Raw genomic sequence first — 18,944 nt, 5'->3', positions numbered from 1 at the left:
TTTCACAATGGGTCAGAGGTCATAGGCCATGTCATCATGTTTGTTGACTTGCATTCCAAATTTTCATTGAACTACTATTTTGTGGATTTATGTCAATAAGTTTGGAATCAAACTTTAGATTATTATAATTCAAACTTTAATAATTACGAGTTGATTTCTTAATTTAAAAGTAAATATTAAAAGGACGCATCTAAATATAAATTTTAGTGAATTACGTGGTGTGTTGAATGCAGCACTGTTTAAAATTAGATGTCAAAATATGAAGTCCATAGGTTTGTACAAATTAGGAACTCAAATTACTAATATTGTGAAGCTAGAATATAAAATGAGAACATTATTAATTTTGTTGAGATATGGGTTATGTACTGAATCAAACATGGGTGACCTCATTCAACCCTTTTCATGTTGAAGAATGGTCCCCCATAAACACTTGCCTCAATATATGACATGAATAATCAGTCAGCTAAGAATGTCCCAAGAACAGTTTCCTCAGTGATTTGAATCTGTCAAAAAGGCTACCATGTTCTTATGAACAAAGGTTTATGAAGGTAGGTTGTGTCTTTTTGGTCTTTAGCCTGTTCAAAGTTTCATATTTTATAAAATCTAAATGCATCTTAGCTACTAAGTGTAATAAATTATAGTGTAATTCTATGGTATCAGTGTAGTTATTTATGATTTTTTAACTACTCAACTGTCTGTATATAAAACCTAAAACAAATTGATATCCTCCATGTGTGAAATTTTAAAAGGCTTAGCAACCTATGTCCAGCACATACGTATAATAATTGAAATGTGACTGTATATTATAAAATACTTGTCCACTACAACACAGGGAAGACTAAAGGTAAGTTTTCTATAACTGGATACATAACATGAGTGCATGTGCACTACATCAAGTTGTGTAATGTAAGGTAGACATGACTTGAAGGTCAGTATAATAACATATAATGTTATGAGACTTAAGCTACTTAGACTCAACATTTGTGTTATAACATGTGGTCATTCTATCTGGTATGAAAAAAACATAATTTATATTCCCAAGTTTTTTATGACAGTTACGAAGTTGGTCAAGTGACAGACCCCACATTGTTATAGAAAATAACATGAAATATAAAGTCTTACTGAAAACAAAAGTTTGAAATGTATTTAGGAGGTTTTATAGATTACACAAATAACAACTGATGTTTTTGATATGAAGAATAGTTTTCTTAATTACAACATGAAATTACTTTGCACTCAGACTAGTAACGAAACAAACTTTATTTTTGTAAACAAATTTTTATTGAAAACCTGATTTTTTTTATATACAGACTACTGGTAATCAGTACTAAAAGTTTACCAAATTTTGTGAAGATACATGTGCTGTATCAAATGTTAGTGTAAATACTTAGTGCGTGCAAATGTGTAGATGAACTTGTATATTATGCCGAGTTCATTGCAAAAGGGTTAATTGAGACTTTTCATAGATAAAAAAATTTAAATTAAATAGTTCATGATAATGCTTTACGTTCCTATTGCATAATTCGGGAAATGATTTATGCCATGAATGTGTTAAGCAGCTGGAGAAATGAAACAGGTTTTCATGCTATTCCATTCAAAGACATACAACTTTCAGCATTTACATATTTTTGTGCAATTTGACTGTTGCAAGGAAGGTGCTGAAAAATTAGATGGATCATGGAAAGCTGGCATGGAAAAGTGATGTGGTTTGAACGTGACAGTCTTACAGTAGAGCCTTATGTAATGGAAACTATACTGAAGGGGTATTGTGTAGATTCACAGTTGTTGTAGTGGGGAGGTGAGGCTCTATGGTTAATGATGGTTCTTGAATGATTTATTAAACACTTGTGATACATTAGTTCTGAAAAGTCTAATCACATCACCACAAGTCACTCCTTTTCTAGTAACACAGTTCTGTAGTACCAAGTTTTATTTAGGAAACATTTACCAACACATTATAATCCTTGTGTCTTGTTTTCAGTGATATCATTATTGTTATTGGTGGGGTGATTCCTCCTCAAGACTATGACTTCCTCTATAAGGCTGGAGCTTCAGCTATCTTCGGTCCAGGTAAGTGTGCACGTATTAGTTGCACAATTTAGCTCCTTTCTAATTAAACCAACTATTTCTTGTCTGGAGCTATAGTGATGGCAGGCATGTTTATGTATTCTGTGCATGCATAGTTTAATTCTGAAATCACTTAACACTAGCAAGAAAATATATAATTTTTTTCCTAGTGATAAAAGTTTAGCAATTTGACATTTCGAAATGTACTTCTCAACATTTGGTTGTGGCTTACTTGTATAAAATGAACAGAACAGTTTTGTCCGTAATATTTCATGCTGTCTTCAAACCTGTTTGTGACCAGGAAGCTTAAGTTATTCTAAAGTGTCTGACTATGAAACATGCAAATTATTCCTTTTGGTCAGTTAACAGAACACATCTCCTGTTTGTATCTTGACCATGGAAATAATTAAATTAGAAATAACCCCAAGGTGCAAGTATAAATATTAAATAAAGTTAAAACATACTTTTAAAAGTTTCATTACATTATCTGTTTGATTTAAATATATGTTAATTAAAAAAATTTGTGCAATTACACTTGTCACCTGTTCGTAACGTAACTGAAATAAAACAGTTTTATTAAAATATTTTTTTTAGGTACACGTATCCCAGTTGCAGCCATGGAAGTCTTAGATCTTATCAGTAACAATAAGAGAAAAGAGAAAGCACGAGCATAGAGCACGTTATCAGGAGAAGAGAAAGATTTTTGTACAAAGCAATTTCTCCATGATTTTTGTAACCTTAAAAATGGATTTCATTCTCTGTGTATAGTTGTATTTGTGATGCTCTAACCTACTGTTCTGCTTCCATACCAGTGATTGTTAAATAATCAGATATTCATGTTGTTATTAATATTAAAGTACAACAAATAATTCCTTCTTGGCATGTTATGACTTACTTTACTTCACATGATAAAATTTAGTTGAGAAATTAAGTATCCCAGTTACGATGTGATAACAGATTGTGTTGTAAAATATTAGATAGCCATACGTAGGTTTATTGTTAGTTTTAAGAGAAATGGTTATTAAAACCTTTCCTTGCTCAGTTGCAATATATGCATTGGATTCATCATAATGTGCTAATAATACAAAAACAAACTGTTACTGTATAGTTTTTATTTTGGGATACACAATTTAAGTGAAATAATTATTTAAGATAAAAATTCTTTTTTTTGTTGCATATAATTTAAAAATTTCATATTAGAGTTGTGTTCATTTTACTCTTTATTAAAATGAATTATAATCCTTGAAGTGTTTTGTAAGTTGAATATTTCTTGATCAGGAACAGGAAAAGACACTCCATGACAAAAGGAACACAACCCAACTGTTACGTTGCTGTTAACATCTCATGAATGCCAAAGTTCTTTAGTTTACTTAAGTAACTTGTTTTAATAATATGGAACATCATGAATGGCTTTACCATAATAATTTGATGGATTGGGATATCCTATCAAAGAACATTAGAACCGTTTTTTTCCTTCCAATCATTTAATGATGTATTACAGTTGATAAACAAATTACGTTATGGTATCGAGTATTTTGGTGATAAAATCACAAGTTCTAATGTAGAGAAAAATCTGTACATTAAAGTCAAGTAACCTATTTAATTTTGAATTTCATGTAAAGCTTCACAAGGGCTATTTGTCCCAAATGTAGTAGTGTGAGACAAGAGGGAAGGCAGCTTGTCATCACTTCTCTGCCAACTCTTGTTCCAGTGGCCATCACATCATAACGCACCCACTGATGAAAGGGTGAACATGTTTGACGTGATGGTGATTTGAAGCTGGAACCCTGGGATTATGAGTTGAGCTCCTTAACCCTCTGGTCACACCAGGCCCTATGATAGTGAATTGGGGGTGGGGATTCTTGACATACTTAACCATGCCACATCAGTCACTGACTACAGTGGGATTTAGGGTTAACTAGCTTTTTCACAACAAAAGTTTTCTTCCAGAAAAAGTAACACCTTTTTATGGGTTGAGTTTAAAGGGGGAATGCTCCCCCTGCCATAGACTATAAAACAATATGTTCACGTGTTTTTAACCACAAACAGAAAAGGTTGAGAAAATGTATTATTAATTATTAACTTCTTCAATACATGAAGCAGTATTGTATTCTTTGTTTTCATATATCTGCTAAATGATTTTAAAACCCACAGTTGTACATACCTTTATCATGTTTAACAATGTTTAAACATCAACTGGTTAGGTAGGTGTAGTCACTTTTTTTGCATAATTCCTGTTTAACACTAATAGTTTGGTTCATGAAAAATTTTAATACAGTAGTGTACAGCACATGCTTGTGAATTATTTTTAATGCTGCCAAACGTATTGCTAAGATCGATATATCTAAATAACTATTCCCTGCCATCATCAATGATAGGAACCATTTAACACAATGTATTATATCAAATATCTTATCACCTAACCAAACTTAATTTTCAATGTTTTATACAATAATGTTAAGTTTATTTTCAATAACACCTTCACTTTTATTATTGCATGAACCTGAAACTATGTGTTGTATTATTTCTTGTACTATTTAAGTGTTTACAGTATTGCATGAAAATAACAGGTTTTGAAACTGGTTTTGTTATAGTAATTGGGACATTCCCTTCTGGACGGTGATAATGTTTTATTCAAACTTCAATCTTCATTTTAGCTACAAAAAATGGTAATTTTCATTCAACGTTCACTGTGTATTGGCAATCTCAAACATACAACAAAAGTAACCACTTTTCCTTTGCTGGTATAAACTACCACTGTTTGGAGGTTGGCAGAAATTGGTACAAAACCAATAGAAGAAGGTAGGACAACTGCATTGGTGATATCAGTCTGTTAATTAAGTGTGATTGTCACTTTACAACACCTTTTTAATTTGGCATTTTGGGTTGAAATTTTGACAGTAGCATCACCTTGGTTAGCTATAAGAAAATTACTTTTAAGACAGAAACCTTTGAGAGAACACAACATTCATGTTCAATTTTTACACACACACAAAATTCTGGACCATTAATATTTCTCACCAAATCAATCTAATTTCAAAAATATTTATATCAAAACTAAAAAAAATTAACACTCATGACTATGGCTAGTTCAACAGACAGTACTTAGATAAGTTTCATTGCATAATTAATACAATATGTAAAGCACATACCTCACCAGAATACCTTCATCATATTGCCCCCCCCCCAATTATACGTTTTGCAACATCAAGTTTCTTTGTAAGTCAGCAGATCAGTTAAGTTCTATTACGTAGAACACATTCGAAAAATTGCTTTCATATTGTGTTGCTAAGCGACAGGAGTATAACCTAATATTGTTAGTCTACGTACTGATAAGATAAAATGAAAGGCAACTGGAACAATATTTAAGTTAGTCTCTGTTGATTAAAGAGGTAGTGTTTTATTTTGTTGTTGAAAACAGCTTCATTGGGTAACAATGCAAAGTTTAAAACTCAATTAACATGTTTACTTTTATGCATTTGTCTCTCAACTAGATGATCCCAAATTGTCTTTTAGCTTGTTACACAAACACTTAATACTTAAAAGGTTTCATGTCACAAACAATCCCATTGCACAAGCACATAGTAAACAAACAACGTTATCAGACTAAATGCAGCTTTGGTTTTTACGACAACACCTACTTCAAGAAATCAAGTGTGACGTGACACCCTGGCTTTTATACTAGTCAGATTAACTTACTATAAATAAATGTTTTGTCATTGTAACCCATAGATGCTTCAACATTCTACTAACCTAACCTGCTGTCACCTGATACACAACCTTAGCAACTTTGACAAACCTTATATTTCAATTTCCACACTTTTATGGACTTCAAAGTTAAAAGAAAATTACATGTCAATACACTGAAGTAGCCATACCATTCCATGTGAAGCTGGTGCTTTCAGTTGTATCTATCTCATTGTATAAAGCCAATTCTATTATTATTGTTAAATTCCAAGTGAAACCAGTTCAATCATCAAATCTCAGTAAAACAAATTGTGAATTATTTTGTTTGAAATATTATTCAAATTAATTCTTCGAACCTGTTTTCACCAAGCGTTACTGAAACTATATCTTCACCATAATGTCAAAAAGAAAAAAAACTTTAACATTGTACAATTTAACTCCATACTCAATTAATGTCACAAAAATTGTAAACCCACTTTTTAATAATACTTAATCTCAAAGAGGCCATTCATGTGAAGTCTCTTTATGTCCCTTTACTTCATAAATACAATGCTGCTGTCAAAGTTTCAGCAACCCACCTAAATATAAACAAAGAACCTCATTAGTGTTTTATGTATGAATGATTTAATACAATAGATACCAGTAAGCATCTAAATACACACGTAAATAAAACTAGTTCTGGCTTATCAAACTTGTTAAGTCAGACTCTAACACACTAAGCAGCACTTTTATTAAAAATCCAACCTGTGAATCTGGAGAAGAGAGTTATGTGAGTGAACCACCATACACTTATTAGTTTCAATTTAAAATATATTGGTTCTAATAAACATTACTGTTTTAACCGAAATATTCATTAGGCAGTTTACACCAAACTTTAGTTCTGAAATACATTGATTTGAGAGACATCAGCAAAAAGTAGGATTTGAAAATAAAACTAAATACACCAAGTGTTTAATACATTTAAGATAAGTTTAATTTATGTTACATTTTAATCAAATGTGGCAGGTTTCTCACAGTTGAGAAATTATTTTAGAAAATATCTACAACAAAAAATACAAGACAACCCTCAACCACAGGTTATGGCTGCACTTTTGACACATCGGATAATAACCCAATAAAAGCTGCTACAATAAGACAACCCTCAATCTGGTGTTGCAGCTGCACTTTTGACACATCATTTAACAAACTGATAAAAGCTGCTACGATAAACTTCTTGTAAATATTGCTTCAGACGTACCAATATTTGTAATACTTCTTGTACACTGTACAAGAACTTTCACATACATACTCGTATATACGTATATTGATGTAAAAACTACAAAATATGATTACAATGAGCTAATAAAGCTCAATTAATTAGTAATACTAGAAGAAATACAACTACTTTTCTATAATTAAAGATTCGTATTCAAGAATTCAGTTGTTAAGCTGAACAAGTTAAAAGATATTTTTTTCTTACAGCAAAAAACCTTAGAGTTCACTACATTATTAGGAAACATGGTTTAGTATATGTAACTATTTATCTATAGATTTCACATATATTTACTGAGTTAGAGGGGGGGACTTCAATAAGTGAAAAATAATGGTACCTATATAGTGGCAACACATTTGATCTACTGTAGTATGCTTTCCTATTAAACTCTAAATTCTACTTAAATCTCAGTAACATCAAACTTTCAGTACTATCAGAATAATTTATTTAAGTATTAGCAACAATTGAGGAAAAAAAAAAAAGTCATTTGTTAAGTCCACATGCTATCTAAACAGACATGACACCTGGTAGCCATAAAAGTAATAATCAGAGAAAAAAAACGAATACTGTGACAAAATTCCATTTCTGATGGTTGTGGATTTAAACAATTATAAACACATCCTTATCTCTTGGTTGTTTAAAATGGTTTTGGTACTTTTTTCAAAATTGCTTTCAGGTAATTTTTATAGTAGTAATACAAACACCACATATTATACTGGAAACGTTCAATTTGGACTTTCTGTTGTATGTAATAACAAAACTTTCTTGTACTACTATTAACAGTACATTAGTAACAATTATTACATTTCAAACAGAGAAACTGCCCACCTCACAAAGAACGTCAATGGAAGCTATTAGGAAGATCAATTTCCTTATGTAAGGTTACAGAATCAAGGACTGGAAATTCTCCCTTGAAGTATATTCAGGTACTTTGTAAAAAATCAAACGAAAATTTCACAAACAATGTACGAGACAAATTGGAAACTTTTACTTGCTTTGTTCAATAGAACGTTCACTTGAAATGAATTTGGATGAATATTAAAACAAAATCAGACATACAATATTTCCACAACTTATAAAAAAAATCCTCAAATTCATGAGTTAACCAGAACAGATAAGAGGAAAAGTAAACATAATTCTTCCACAACTTATAAAAATAAATGTTTAGCCCTAAATTTGTACATTAACCAAGACAAGGAAGACTTAAGTCAGACATGTCATTTGTCTATTAGTCACAAAAATATTTAACCCTGAATTCAAGAGTTAACCAGGACAACACTTCCAAAATATAGTGAACAATTTTTACATAATCAGACCAGAAAGGGTTAATTTTTCAATTTTGCTAACTGTATAACTGACTTGAATCAGTCTAAAACAGTGTTCAATATTAGAACAAAAACTTAATATTAAGTTTTGACACAACATCTGTAATAGTTTTCAACTTTGTATAATTTTTAATAAAGGTTTACTGCTAGTTTCACTGTAAGTGTGGTTAGAAACTTGGAATGTTTTGACATATATGATAATAAAGTACAAAAGACAACTGTTACAGAATGTTTTGGTAAATGGGATAATGGGTTGATTTTTAATATGTACTTCATTAACAGTTGAATTACCATCTCCAAGATGACAGAAACATTTATTTTAAAAAGTACAAAACTCTCTTTTCACCTTCAAATTTAATTTTTTTTGGAAACTCTTTGGCTTTATTTAGAATCATCTTTTCAGTGTAAAGTTGTTAAAACTAGTCTCTTCTGACGTTTCTATATCATTTTACGTTTAACATGCTTTAAACTAAGAAAGTATGACTACAACCCCATACATCTACATAGACCTATGGAGCTCTGTTTATTTGATTTTTGAAATTGTCCCAGATTTTCTGCAGAAATTAAAAGGTTTTGGTGATTCTAAGATCTGATTGAACCAATGTGCTTGAAACTGGGTACTAACACATAAGAAGTTCTCTTAACTTAGATTCAACAGTACATTTCTCATGTATTTTTGGCACCAATTTATTAAATTTTCCTTAAGATTCTTTTCAACACCACAGCTCTAAACCTTCTTTTTTTTTTATCACCTTTTCTTTGAATTTTTGCATCTGCGAGTTGCAAAACATTTTGCTAAAATTGTTATATGCTCAGATGAGTTATTTTTGTTAGCCTGATCTTTACATGCAGTCGTCATCTTGACCACTTGTTTGTAGTTGTTTTGAGAACAATCTTCCTTGTTGTTAACAGTCTCTAGTTAACAGAGAAAATATTTAGAGAAGAAAACAGTGCAGCAAAACACAAATACTGACTTTTAGCCAGAAAACACAGGTCAAACAAAGAAAAAACACATTTAGCAACAAACTCACAGGGAAAACAGTCATTGATAAAAACACGGGTTACACAAAAACACATTGAGTAACAAACACACAGTGAAAAAAATTACTGAAAAACACAGGTCAAACAAAAACACATTGAGTAGCAAGCTCACAGTGAAAAATAAACACAGGTTAAACAAAAAGACGTTTAGTAACAAACACAGAGTGAAAAATATTACTGAAAAACACAGGTCAAACAAAAAAAAACATTGAGTAGCAAGCTCACAGTGAAAAATAAACACAGGTTAAACAAAAACACATTTAGTAACAAACACAGAGTGAAAAATATTACTGAAAAACACACTCAGTAACTAACTCACAGGGAAAATAGTCACTGATAAAAATGCAGGTCAAACAAAGAACAAAAACACATTAAGTAACAAACTTCCAGGGAAAATAGTCATGAACATTTGATGTCATTGTATGGAAATCCTAATCCACAACTATCACTGTACCATACTGTTAAAAACAAATGCAAATATTTTATGGATGTTACATGCTACAGGTTCAATTTCATTAAGAGCCTGGTTTATTCCCAAATTTAGAGTTAAAAAGAACGTTAGAAAAATTCTAACAGTAACGAACACTTTAGATGCAACACTAGGATCAAAGAAATGTGCAATATTATACATGCACTGAATATTTTGAAAATTACAATTTTGTAATAAATACAGTTATTAAACATGCAACATCTTTCCTTACTGTCTTAACTTCAGAGCAGTCCCAATAAAAAAATGTTTATCCATATGCTTACATGATAAATTTGTAGAAATTGCTCCATGACTAAGCATGGATAATCAAAGAAACATAAAATTTGTTGCATTTCATTATTTTACATTAAGAAATATCTATTTTGAATTAAACACAATATAAAACACATGGTACTTTAATAATAAACTTAATGATGGGCTTATTTGTGTACTTAATAAAACATGTCTTGTTGGAATGAATAAATGTATCTACTAGACTTATGAGAATGCTTCTAATGACAAACAAAAGTATAGTACAACCATTATATATTATCAACAATAAAGTATAATAATACTGATGACTAAGAATTTGAGCAACAATTTAACTTTCCATATGATGACTAGTGACAAATGTTCATATGTAGGAGTATTTATACGTTTTAAAGTTTCAGAATCTCTTTTGGAATATTTTAGTTTTTACTTTGGTTTTTCAATCCCCGAAACATATTTTGCACAACTGCCAAATGTAATATCATAAAATAATCATATAGACAAATTAAAATAAAAATGTACAAATCACATATTTATAAAATAAATGCCCTTAAATATAACATGATGGCCCCCCAAATATCTAAGCAATAATTATTTTCTATTTTGTTTCAAAACATATTTACACATACCCCATATCTTATTCTTTCAATTCATACATTCTATCCAAAGTCATAGATACTTTTAATGCCACAGTAGAGGTTTACAAGTTTCTGTGACTCTAGTTATAAGAATAAAGAAATATCCCTACTTTACTTTCTTCTACTACGTAATTGTATCATATTCATTGGAGAAAAAACTAACAAATATCAATTTTTATATTGCTTTTTAAGAACAAAAGTCCTAATTATGCTGACTTCACTGTTTTACAGGACATAGAAAGCTAGTTAGAAAAATGTAAAACAGTGTTTCCATCATAAAACCACTGGTGAATGGCTTTCAGTCAAAACCTTGGAGAGATGTCTCGAAGCCTCGACTCCAGTGCTACGTGCTGAGAGAGATATACAAATGCTTCCTCATCCAACTTGTGCCTCAGAAGATCTCTTAGTTCTGAGGCTGCTCGTGATGCTGCTCGGGACTGGAAACAAAAAACAAAATGATGGCTTGAAACCTTCTGAAAGGCCCTAAGTCGATATTTAAAACCTCAGGAACTTAGAAAATGCTCTTAACAATTTCCACTACATTTCACTATGTTAATGTCAGGTGTATGGAAAAGAGGAAAAAACGTTTTCATTACAAAAATAATTAATTTGACTTGATAAATATTTCCACTGAATGTAATGTTCTGATGACACTAAGAATGTGAAGTGCTTGTTCATAAAACAAGCAGATAAAACTAATTCATGAGATACAGAATAAAATCTCCTTGAAACTGCATTAAATCATTATTGTATTTGTTATTTTATAAGAATAGAGACACAAATAAAACACTAACGAAACAAAAAACAGATGCCACTGAATAGATACCTCTTACTGAAATATTTAATAAATGAAAACTGATATCACATAATTCTATAAATGACTGATGAAAGGATTTTTACCAAAAAACTTGCCACAAGTTTTGTGGTTCTGACAAAAATGATTTTTATTACTGCTTTAAGAACAGTAATATCACTGTTGTATTCTGTTGGCTTGAACTGTTTTTGTTAACTTGAAGATGACTAAAGAAGGTTGAAACATTGTCCTGCACTTTATTTTAATACTCACGCAATACATGTTTTCCTTCAAGAGGGCTTCTCGCTATCATGAAGTTTCAGTGACATTTGGTGAATTCATAACGAATAAGTCTGGTGATTTCTAACTTTCTTTTTCTTTTTTTCTGATAAATAACAATCTAATACAAACCACTAAATCTTCTCAAGTGAGGTTCACTACATATATTATGAACCACTGTAAAAAATTATATTTTGACATTTCTTATTTTTTAAATTGTTGTCTGATGAATGCAGTAAATAACATCTTTTATTTTCTTTGGAAAATATTTTTATCCATCCAGTATCCACAATCTTCATATACATTTACAAAATATCACAGTATCACACTGAGGAAAAAAAAACCCAAAAAACTTGAAAAGTACTGGTATAATTGTTAAAATTTACAAATGTTCTGGATTAAACTCATTTTATAGTATAAATGTTACCACACAAAATATCACCCACAAGTAAAAATAACAGTACTTGTAAACGTCTGTAACAGGTTGGACAGGAATATGTACATATGCATAATTAGGTTTAAGCAAATCTGTCTTTCTAAATGATAATAGATTTATACAAGTGATTGTTGTTGTTTGCTTATTTTTTGAAATCAAAGATCTATAACACAAGATGAATGATTTTTTACGGGACAAATCGGAGCTATAACCCAAGTCCCAGTCTATGGATGACATGATGTATTTCTATGAAAAAGAGGTAATTACAAAACAAATATGGCTCAGAAAATCTTCAGGTGAGCTCCAGGTGTTGAAAATCTTTAAAACTGACTTTAACCAAGGAATGAAATTCACTGATCTCAGTGAAGGAAAAGACATTACCTCTATTATCTCTCCCCCATTACCCCAATTCTCCATAACTGACCCCAAAAGAAGGTACACGAAACTTCAGAGAACCACCTCAAGAAAGATTTTCTGAAATCCTTCAAACGTTTTCCTCAACTTATTTCCATCCCCTTAAATGTCTTTAAGTGAAGAGTTATAGATGGTCATCTGTTCAGTTAGAGTTTTCATTCATTGAAGATACCAATAGTTAGTTAAAACCTGAGTTAAATTTTAACCTTTGAGCCAACTGTCATAAACTTAGAAATTTTCCATGACACCATAAAAATGCTTTTGACCTGAATGATGACCACATTTGTCACACACAACTCAAATGTCTTTAACCCTAAATTTCATTTTACTGAAGTTTGAAAGTACAAGCACAGGCTCTGTTTCAGTACCACAAATGTTTAAATGGTCCACCTGTCAACACAAACATAATGTCAGCACATCAGCTGATACCTCATGAATGGCATTCTCTCTATCCTGAGTGACACTAACAGCCTTCTGTTCCTTCGATCTCAAACGTTCAAGCATTTCTTCAAGTTTTCTTCTGTCTTCCTCTTCAATTCTGAAAATATACTGCATCATCTCATATTTGATGCCCTTCTGGTTTTTAATATAAAAACTATACTGTTTCTGTAATTTTTTTTTCCTCAGCCTTATGTTATTAACCTGATTATACAGTTTGGACACAACACTAAAGTTTCTTAAATTTGAAAATGCTGAAATGTTCACAAAAAACAAGAAATGTGATTTTGTTAAACACATCAAAACGTAACTCAGAACGTCTGGTATGAGTATTAAAGAACAACGTTTCCACCTTCATCTTTGTTAACCTGAAAGTGACCTGAGAAGGTCTAAACATTACTTTGTTTTATTAATGAAAGTATTAATACCCATACCAGCCATTCTGTGAGACATTTTTATTTCACGTGGGTTTCTAGTCATTAAGAAACAAGACGTTAAAAATCACTGAGAAGATTGAAACGAATTAAGATTTGTAAATAAAAAAACATCTGACCTATTAAACATAAATTCAAGATTTCTACTACAAATAACCAATAGTTTTATCTCAATATGTTGGATGTTTCCTTCACGTGAGTATAACTGATGAAAGATTTAGTTAATGAAAACTTCATGGTTTTAGTTACATCATGACTTGTGATCTTATGTTAGGAATCGTATAGTGATTAGAGCTATGGGCTCAAAATCTAAGATTTTACAAATAGTAAAATATGTCAAATTGTCTTAAAAACTAATATCACAAGATTTTTTTAAATCTTTAAAGCAAACTAGAAAACTGTCAAAAAAATTAGTGATTTTTGTTTATTTTGTTTGTAAACCTCTGAAATACTGTGTTTGTGCGATTTAAAAATTTCAACCTGTCTTTACATGTTAGTCTACTAATAACTTCGAGGACTGTTTTTTGGCAAGTCTTTTCATGCATTATACTGTAATAATAAGTGAAATATTTTCCCTTCTAACACATTGAAATAAGTCTAATCAAACACCAAGACAAACATTAGATTTTTAAGAAACCTAACACTAGTGTTTTTTGGAAACAAGAGAAATAACCAACAACTATCACAACTAAGTTTGTTTACAAACACAACAGGAGGAACCAAAGTTTACATACAAACACAAAACAAGCAAGATTCAGTTGAAATTTAGGCTAACCAAGCTGTAACATCAGAAAGTTAAGTTTTGTACTTCTGTGAATATAATTATGTACTGGTGATTGTAAAAAAAACACTGTGGAATATTTTAGAGCAGCAGCAACAAGAGAAACGTGGATAATTTTCCAAGCAAAAACATCTATTACTCTACATATTATTTAAAACATTATTTTTTGAAATACAAACTATCTTTAGTAATTTTTGGCTAGAGATATTTAGTTTTTAAATACACAGTAATGTTCAAATGACCAAACTTAGTTTCATTCCCAGAACAAAAGTGTAAGCTAGCTTTCAGCCTTTTACAAATCCCAAACAAAGACAAACAAGTTTATAAAAACACTAAAATAGCCTGTGCATGGATGATAATATTATCCTTTCTTCAAATGTTCAGGGCCCAGCATGGCCATGTGGGTTAAGGTGTTCGACCTAACATGCTCGCTGTTTCAGCTGTGGGGGCATTATTATGTGACGGTATTCCACTATTCATTGGTACAAAAGTAGCCCAAGAGTTGACATTGGGTGATGATGACTAGCTGCCTTCCCTCTAGTCTTACACTGCTAAGTTAGGGACAGCAGGTGCAGATAGCCCTCGTGTAGCTTTGCAGGAAATTCAAAAACAAACAAATGTTCATGCCTTTGCTGAACACACAAATACCTTTTCATGTTTTTCTTATGTTCCTTTTCTTTTGTTAATATCTTGCAGTGTATTCTATTTCTTCGAACTTCGACGTTTTCTGCAGCCTTTTCAAGTGCTCTTCTATTGGCTGTCTCCTGGTACATTGCCACTCGTTTCCTCCACTGAGCCAGTGCTTGATCCAGTTCCTGCTGGTTGAATCGAGCCTGCTGGATCTTTCTGTTCAGCTCATTTCTATTGAGATTCAATTTACTGCCAATGTTCATGAATAATATTTCATGTATTTAAATGCATAAGAATTATCTCTGTCAAGATTTCATATGCACATATTAGTCTGCTCTCATATGTAAACATCAACTTCTGTTAAAAGTTAAACACTGATTCATATTTTACATATAAAATAATCTTACTTATCAAAGTGTTAACCCTCTCTTGCTACAGACTCAGTTGCCTTGTAACCCTAAAGTAGTCCCTCATTTTCAAACAAAACTCTTAATTACAAAATGCGAATTTTTTTGCAAACAACAGACTTCAAATGTTTACTGAAATCCTTCCAAGTTCTGAAAATAGAACATAGTAATTTTAATAAAGCATTTGTCCATGAATACATGGAGTCAGTGGAATGACTGTTCTGAGCAAAAAATAATTTTCATGCTGCAACTACAAATAGTTTCTTTCATCTTAAAGTATCAGATTTCACTTGCACATTTTCTAAAACCTTCTAAATAAATATCAAACATTTTTTTTCTATAGAGCTTTATATTATATCTTATTCTCTCTACCCTAACTTCATACATACTTCACTGGTTTGACCAACTTTCTAGCCACAATAAAAAAGATAAATCTATATTAACGTTTTTCTTTCTACAATGAGTGCAACTTGTCAAATGAAACTACAATTATTTATCCAACACACCACCTTAAAGTTTATAACAATATACATATAATGATGTTATTGTTGCATTGCTCCCTGATCTGACAAACATAGCTCAATGTTACCCTACTGAATGATAAAACAAAAAACTGCTCATGTGCATACTTCATGAAAAATGTTTTTCTAATCTTACTTAAGTTTTTAATTTGAAATTTTAGTTAATTTTATGACAAATAAAATAAAGAATTCCCATGAAAAACAAAAAACAGATGGTCTATGACCCTAATTCTTGATGCAAGTTGTTGATGAAATTTAAGCCTATACTTTTATACTAATGGTACCAGTACACTAAATTTGTATTTGTTTAATTGATTCACCTAAGAACATTTATTACTAACAGGTACAAAACAAATAATGTCCTATAACTGATATAATTTATCTGGCTTTTTAACTGTGGTAAAAGAGCCATTAAAAATTTAGTTAAGTTTGTCAATCAAAAGATCACAAGAGAAACTTTCAAAGTGAAAAAAGTAGACAATATTCTCCACAGAATAGAATGTAATATAATGTGACATTTATTAGATTAAAACCTTGACTTTCTATTGGTTATGAATACAGTATTAAATGTCAGGAAACTATTGCTAATTTGTGAAAGAATGGATGTGACAGGTGGGTGTTGCAAGTTGGTTTGATTTTTTAATTTACAACTCTGTAAACAAATAAAATTGAAGGCTATAAAAAACCTTGACTTGTTAATATCTCTGATATAATAAGTAACTTAGGTTAAAGTCTGTACTACACAAAGTGGTGACGAATAAATTAAACACAAATGTCACAGTTCTCACAGTAAGCGAGATATTTTCTTATACAATTCAGAAAACTTACATTTAAATTTAGATTAATCAACTAAAAATTGGTGAGAGTTCATTTACATACAATCATAACAGAGCACTTTACATAAGTTCTGATGAAAAGTCATACACACTTTTACCTATCAATAACAAACAAGATCAAATTACATTTTTAAAAAATTCACAAGTATTTTATTTACTATAATGTTAAATATGCTTTACCACTCGTTGGTTTTTGGAATTCTTAACAAAATAAACTTCAAATACCACAACACATCATTCATCATTTACATGATTAACATCAAAATTCAAAAAATAGTTTTAAAAAATATGAGCTATAAATCAGAGCAAAACAAAAAGATGGCAGAACACAAAAAGAAACCTCTAGTGACAGTACTGTTCACACCAATACAACGTGACACAAAAAGATGGCACAACATGTAAAGAAACCTCTAGTGACAGTACTGTTCACACCAATACAACGTGACACAAAAAGATGGCACAACATGAAAAGAAACCTCTAGTGACAGTACTGTTCACACCAATACCACACAACACAAAAAGAAACCTCTAGTGACAATACTGTTCACACCAATACCACACAACACAAAAAGATGGCACAACACGAAAAGAAACCTCTAGTGACAGTACTGTTCACACCAATACCATGTGACACAAAAAGATGGCACAACATGAAAAGAAACCTCTAGTGACAGTACTGTTCACACCAATACCATGTGACACAAAAAGATGGCACAACACAAAAAGAAATCTCTAGTGACAGTACTGTTCACACCAATACCATGTGACACAAAAGGATGGCACAACACAAAAAGAAATCTCTAGTGACAGTACTGTTCACACCAATACCACATAACACAAAAAGATGGCAAAACACAAAAAGAAACTCTTAGTAACAATAAGATTCACACCGATACTGTGCGACATAAAATACACAATTAGAACTTGTATTTTCTTTTACTGATTTTTGAAATTTCTTCATTGCTACAAAGCTCAAATACTATTAAAGAAAAGTCCAGGCCTGCCAGTTTTCTATCAAAACATTCACTCATTTTATTCTCTACTACTGACAAAAGTTGCCGTGGTTACAGCAGCTTTGTGTGCACTCACGCATGCCTCTTTACACTGTTCTCAAGATCTTCTAGTGACTTTTGTTTCTTTGCATTTTCCTTCTCCTCTTTTAGCTCTAAGTTTTTTCTTCGTTGTTCCATGTCGTACCGTGAGAGCCTCATAATTTCTTCCTGAAGTTCCAGCTCTGCCATGTTGTGTTCGTGGAGCTTCTGACAAACCAGAAATAGATATTAAAAGTAAAGAAAGAGATATTCAATGTATTTGACACCCTCAAGTTCTACTTTCAATTTAAAACTATTCAATTCATACAAAGTCCAAGATAAAGGAATGTTAAGTGAGCAGAGAATAAAAATCAATGACCTGAACATAATCATATGCACATCATGTGATTGTTACACACACACAACAATTTAGGTCTCCTAAGCACACAAAACTGAAACAAATATTCTTCAAATAATCCATAAATGTTTCATCATCCACATTAATTCCAACAGAGGAGAAACTTTGGACAGTATATTCACAAATCATGTGATTGTTACACACACACACACACACACAAACAGTAGATTTACAAATCGAGAGAAATACGTTTTGTTCTTCATATTTCGAAACTGGAATTTCTTAAATGAGTGGATAACATTTTCATACAAGTATACCATATATACATTTAAAAGCATCACTAGTAACAACATAATCAAGTACAATCATTCAACTTTGACAATGAAACAGAATAAAGTTTACTAAACAAAATCCACACCACCATCAAATCAGTGCTCACCATACATTTCAAGATAGTTTCTTTAAGTTCATTAATTCCTAAGAATATTTTTATAAACATCTGTCTCTTATCTTTCCCTCTTTCTTGGTAAAATGTCAGACGAAGATGAACAAGAGAACAGTTGTAAAGTACATAACACAGACTTTTTCTAAACCAGTTCTCCAGATGGAGCAGGATCCAACAAGAGTAATAATTTAAAAAGTGATGACAAGAGAGTATAAAAACATTACAAATAGAGTAGGTGGAAAGTTTGTCAACCTACAGATGGTAGAAGGACACTACAAATAAAGTAGGTGGAAAGTTTGTCAACCTACAGATGGCAGAAGGACACTACAAATAAAGTAGGTGGAAAGTTTGTCAACCTACAGATGGCAGAAAAACACTACAAATAAAGTAGG

General features: G+C 31.2%; 2 protein-coding genes across 2 annotated transcripts in view; one reads left to right on the top strand and one right to left on the bottom strand.

Annotated features, from left to right (window-relative positions):
• LOC143234515 (methylmalonyl-CoA mutase, mitochondrial-like) overlaps positions 1 to 3,314 on the top strand; it is a 37,753-nt gene extending 34,439 nt beyond the window's left edge. The window contains exons 17-18 of the mRNA XM_076471924.1: positions 1,982 to 2,070; positions 2,662 to 3,314. Of these exons, the coding sequence (XP_076328039.1) occupies positions 1,982 to 2,070; positions 2,662 to 2,741 (169 nt within the window). The 3' untranslated portion in view covers positions 2,742 to 3,314. The remainder of the gene's footprint in view (positions 1 to 1,981; positions 2,071 to 2,661) is intronic.
• Positions 3,315 to 4,680: 1,366 nt separating this feature from the next.
• The window catches only part of LOC143235748 (uncharacterized), a 50,624-nt gene continuing 36,360 nt past the window's right edge, over positions 4,681 to 18,944 (bottom strand). The window contains exons 11-15 of the mRNA XM_076473952.1: positions 17,808 to 17,977; positions 14,973 to 15,185; positions 13,101 to 13,209; positions 11,059 to 11,186; positions 4,681 to 6,332 (exon numbers count right to left, since the gene is read on the bottom strand). Of these exons, the coding sequence (XP_076330067.1) occupies positions 6,293 to 6,332; positions 11,059 to 11,186; positions 13,101 to 13,209; positions 14,973 to 15,185; positions 17,808 to 17,977 (660 nt within the window). The 3' untranslated portion in view covers positions 4,681 to 6,292. The remainder of the gene's footprint in view (positions 6,333 to 11,058; positions 11,187 to 13,100; positions 13,210 to 14,972; positions 15,186 to 17,807; positions 17,978 to 18,944) is intronic.

The sequence above is a fragment of the Tachypleus tridentatus genome, chromosome 12 (assembly GCF_004210375.1).
Source record: "Tachypleus tridentatus isolate NWPU-2018 chromosome 12, ASM421037v1, whole genome shotgun sequence".
NCBI classification, from domain to species: domain Eukaryota; kingdom Metazoa; phylum Arthropoda; class Merostomata; order Xiphosura; family Limulidae; genus Tachypleus; species Tachypleus tridentatus.
The sequence above is the reverse complement of the archived record's forward strand: the minus strand, read 5'-3'. Positions and strand labels throughout refer to the sequence as shown.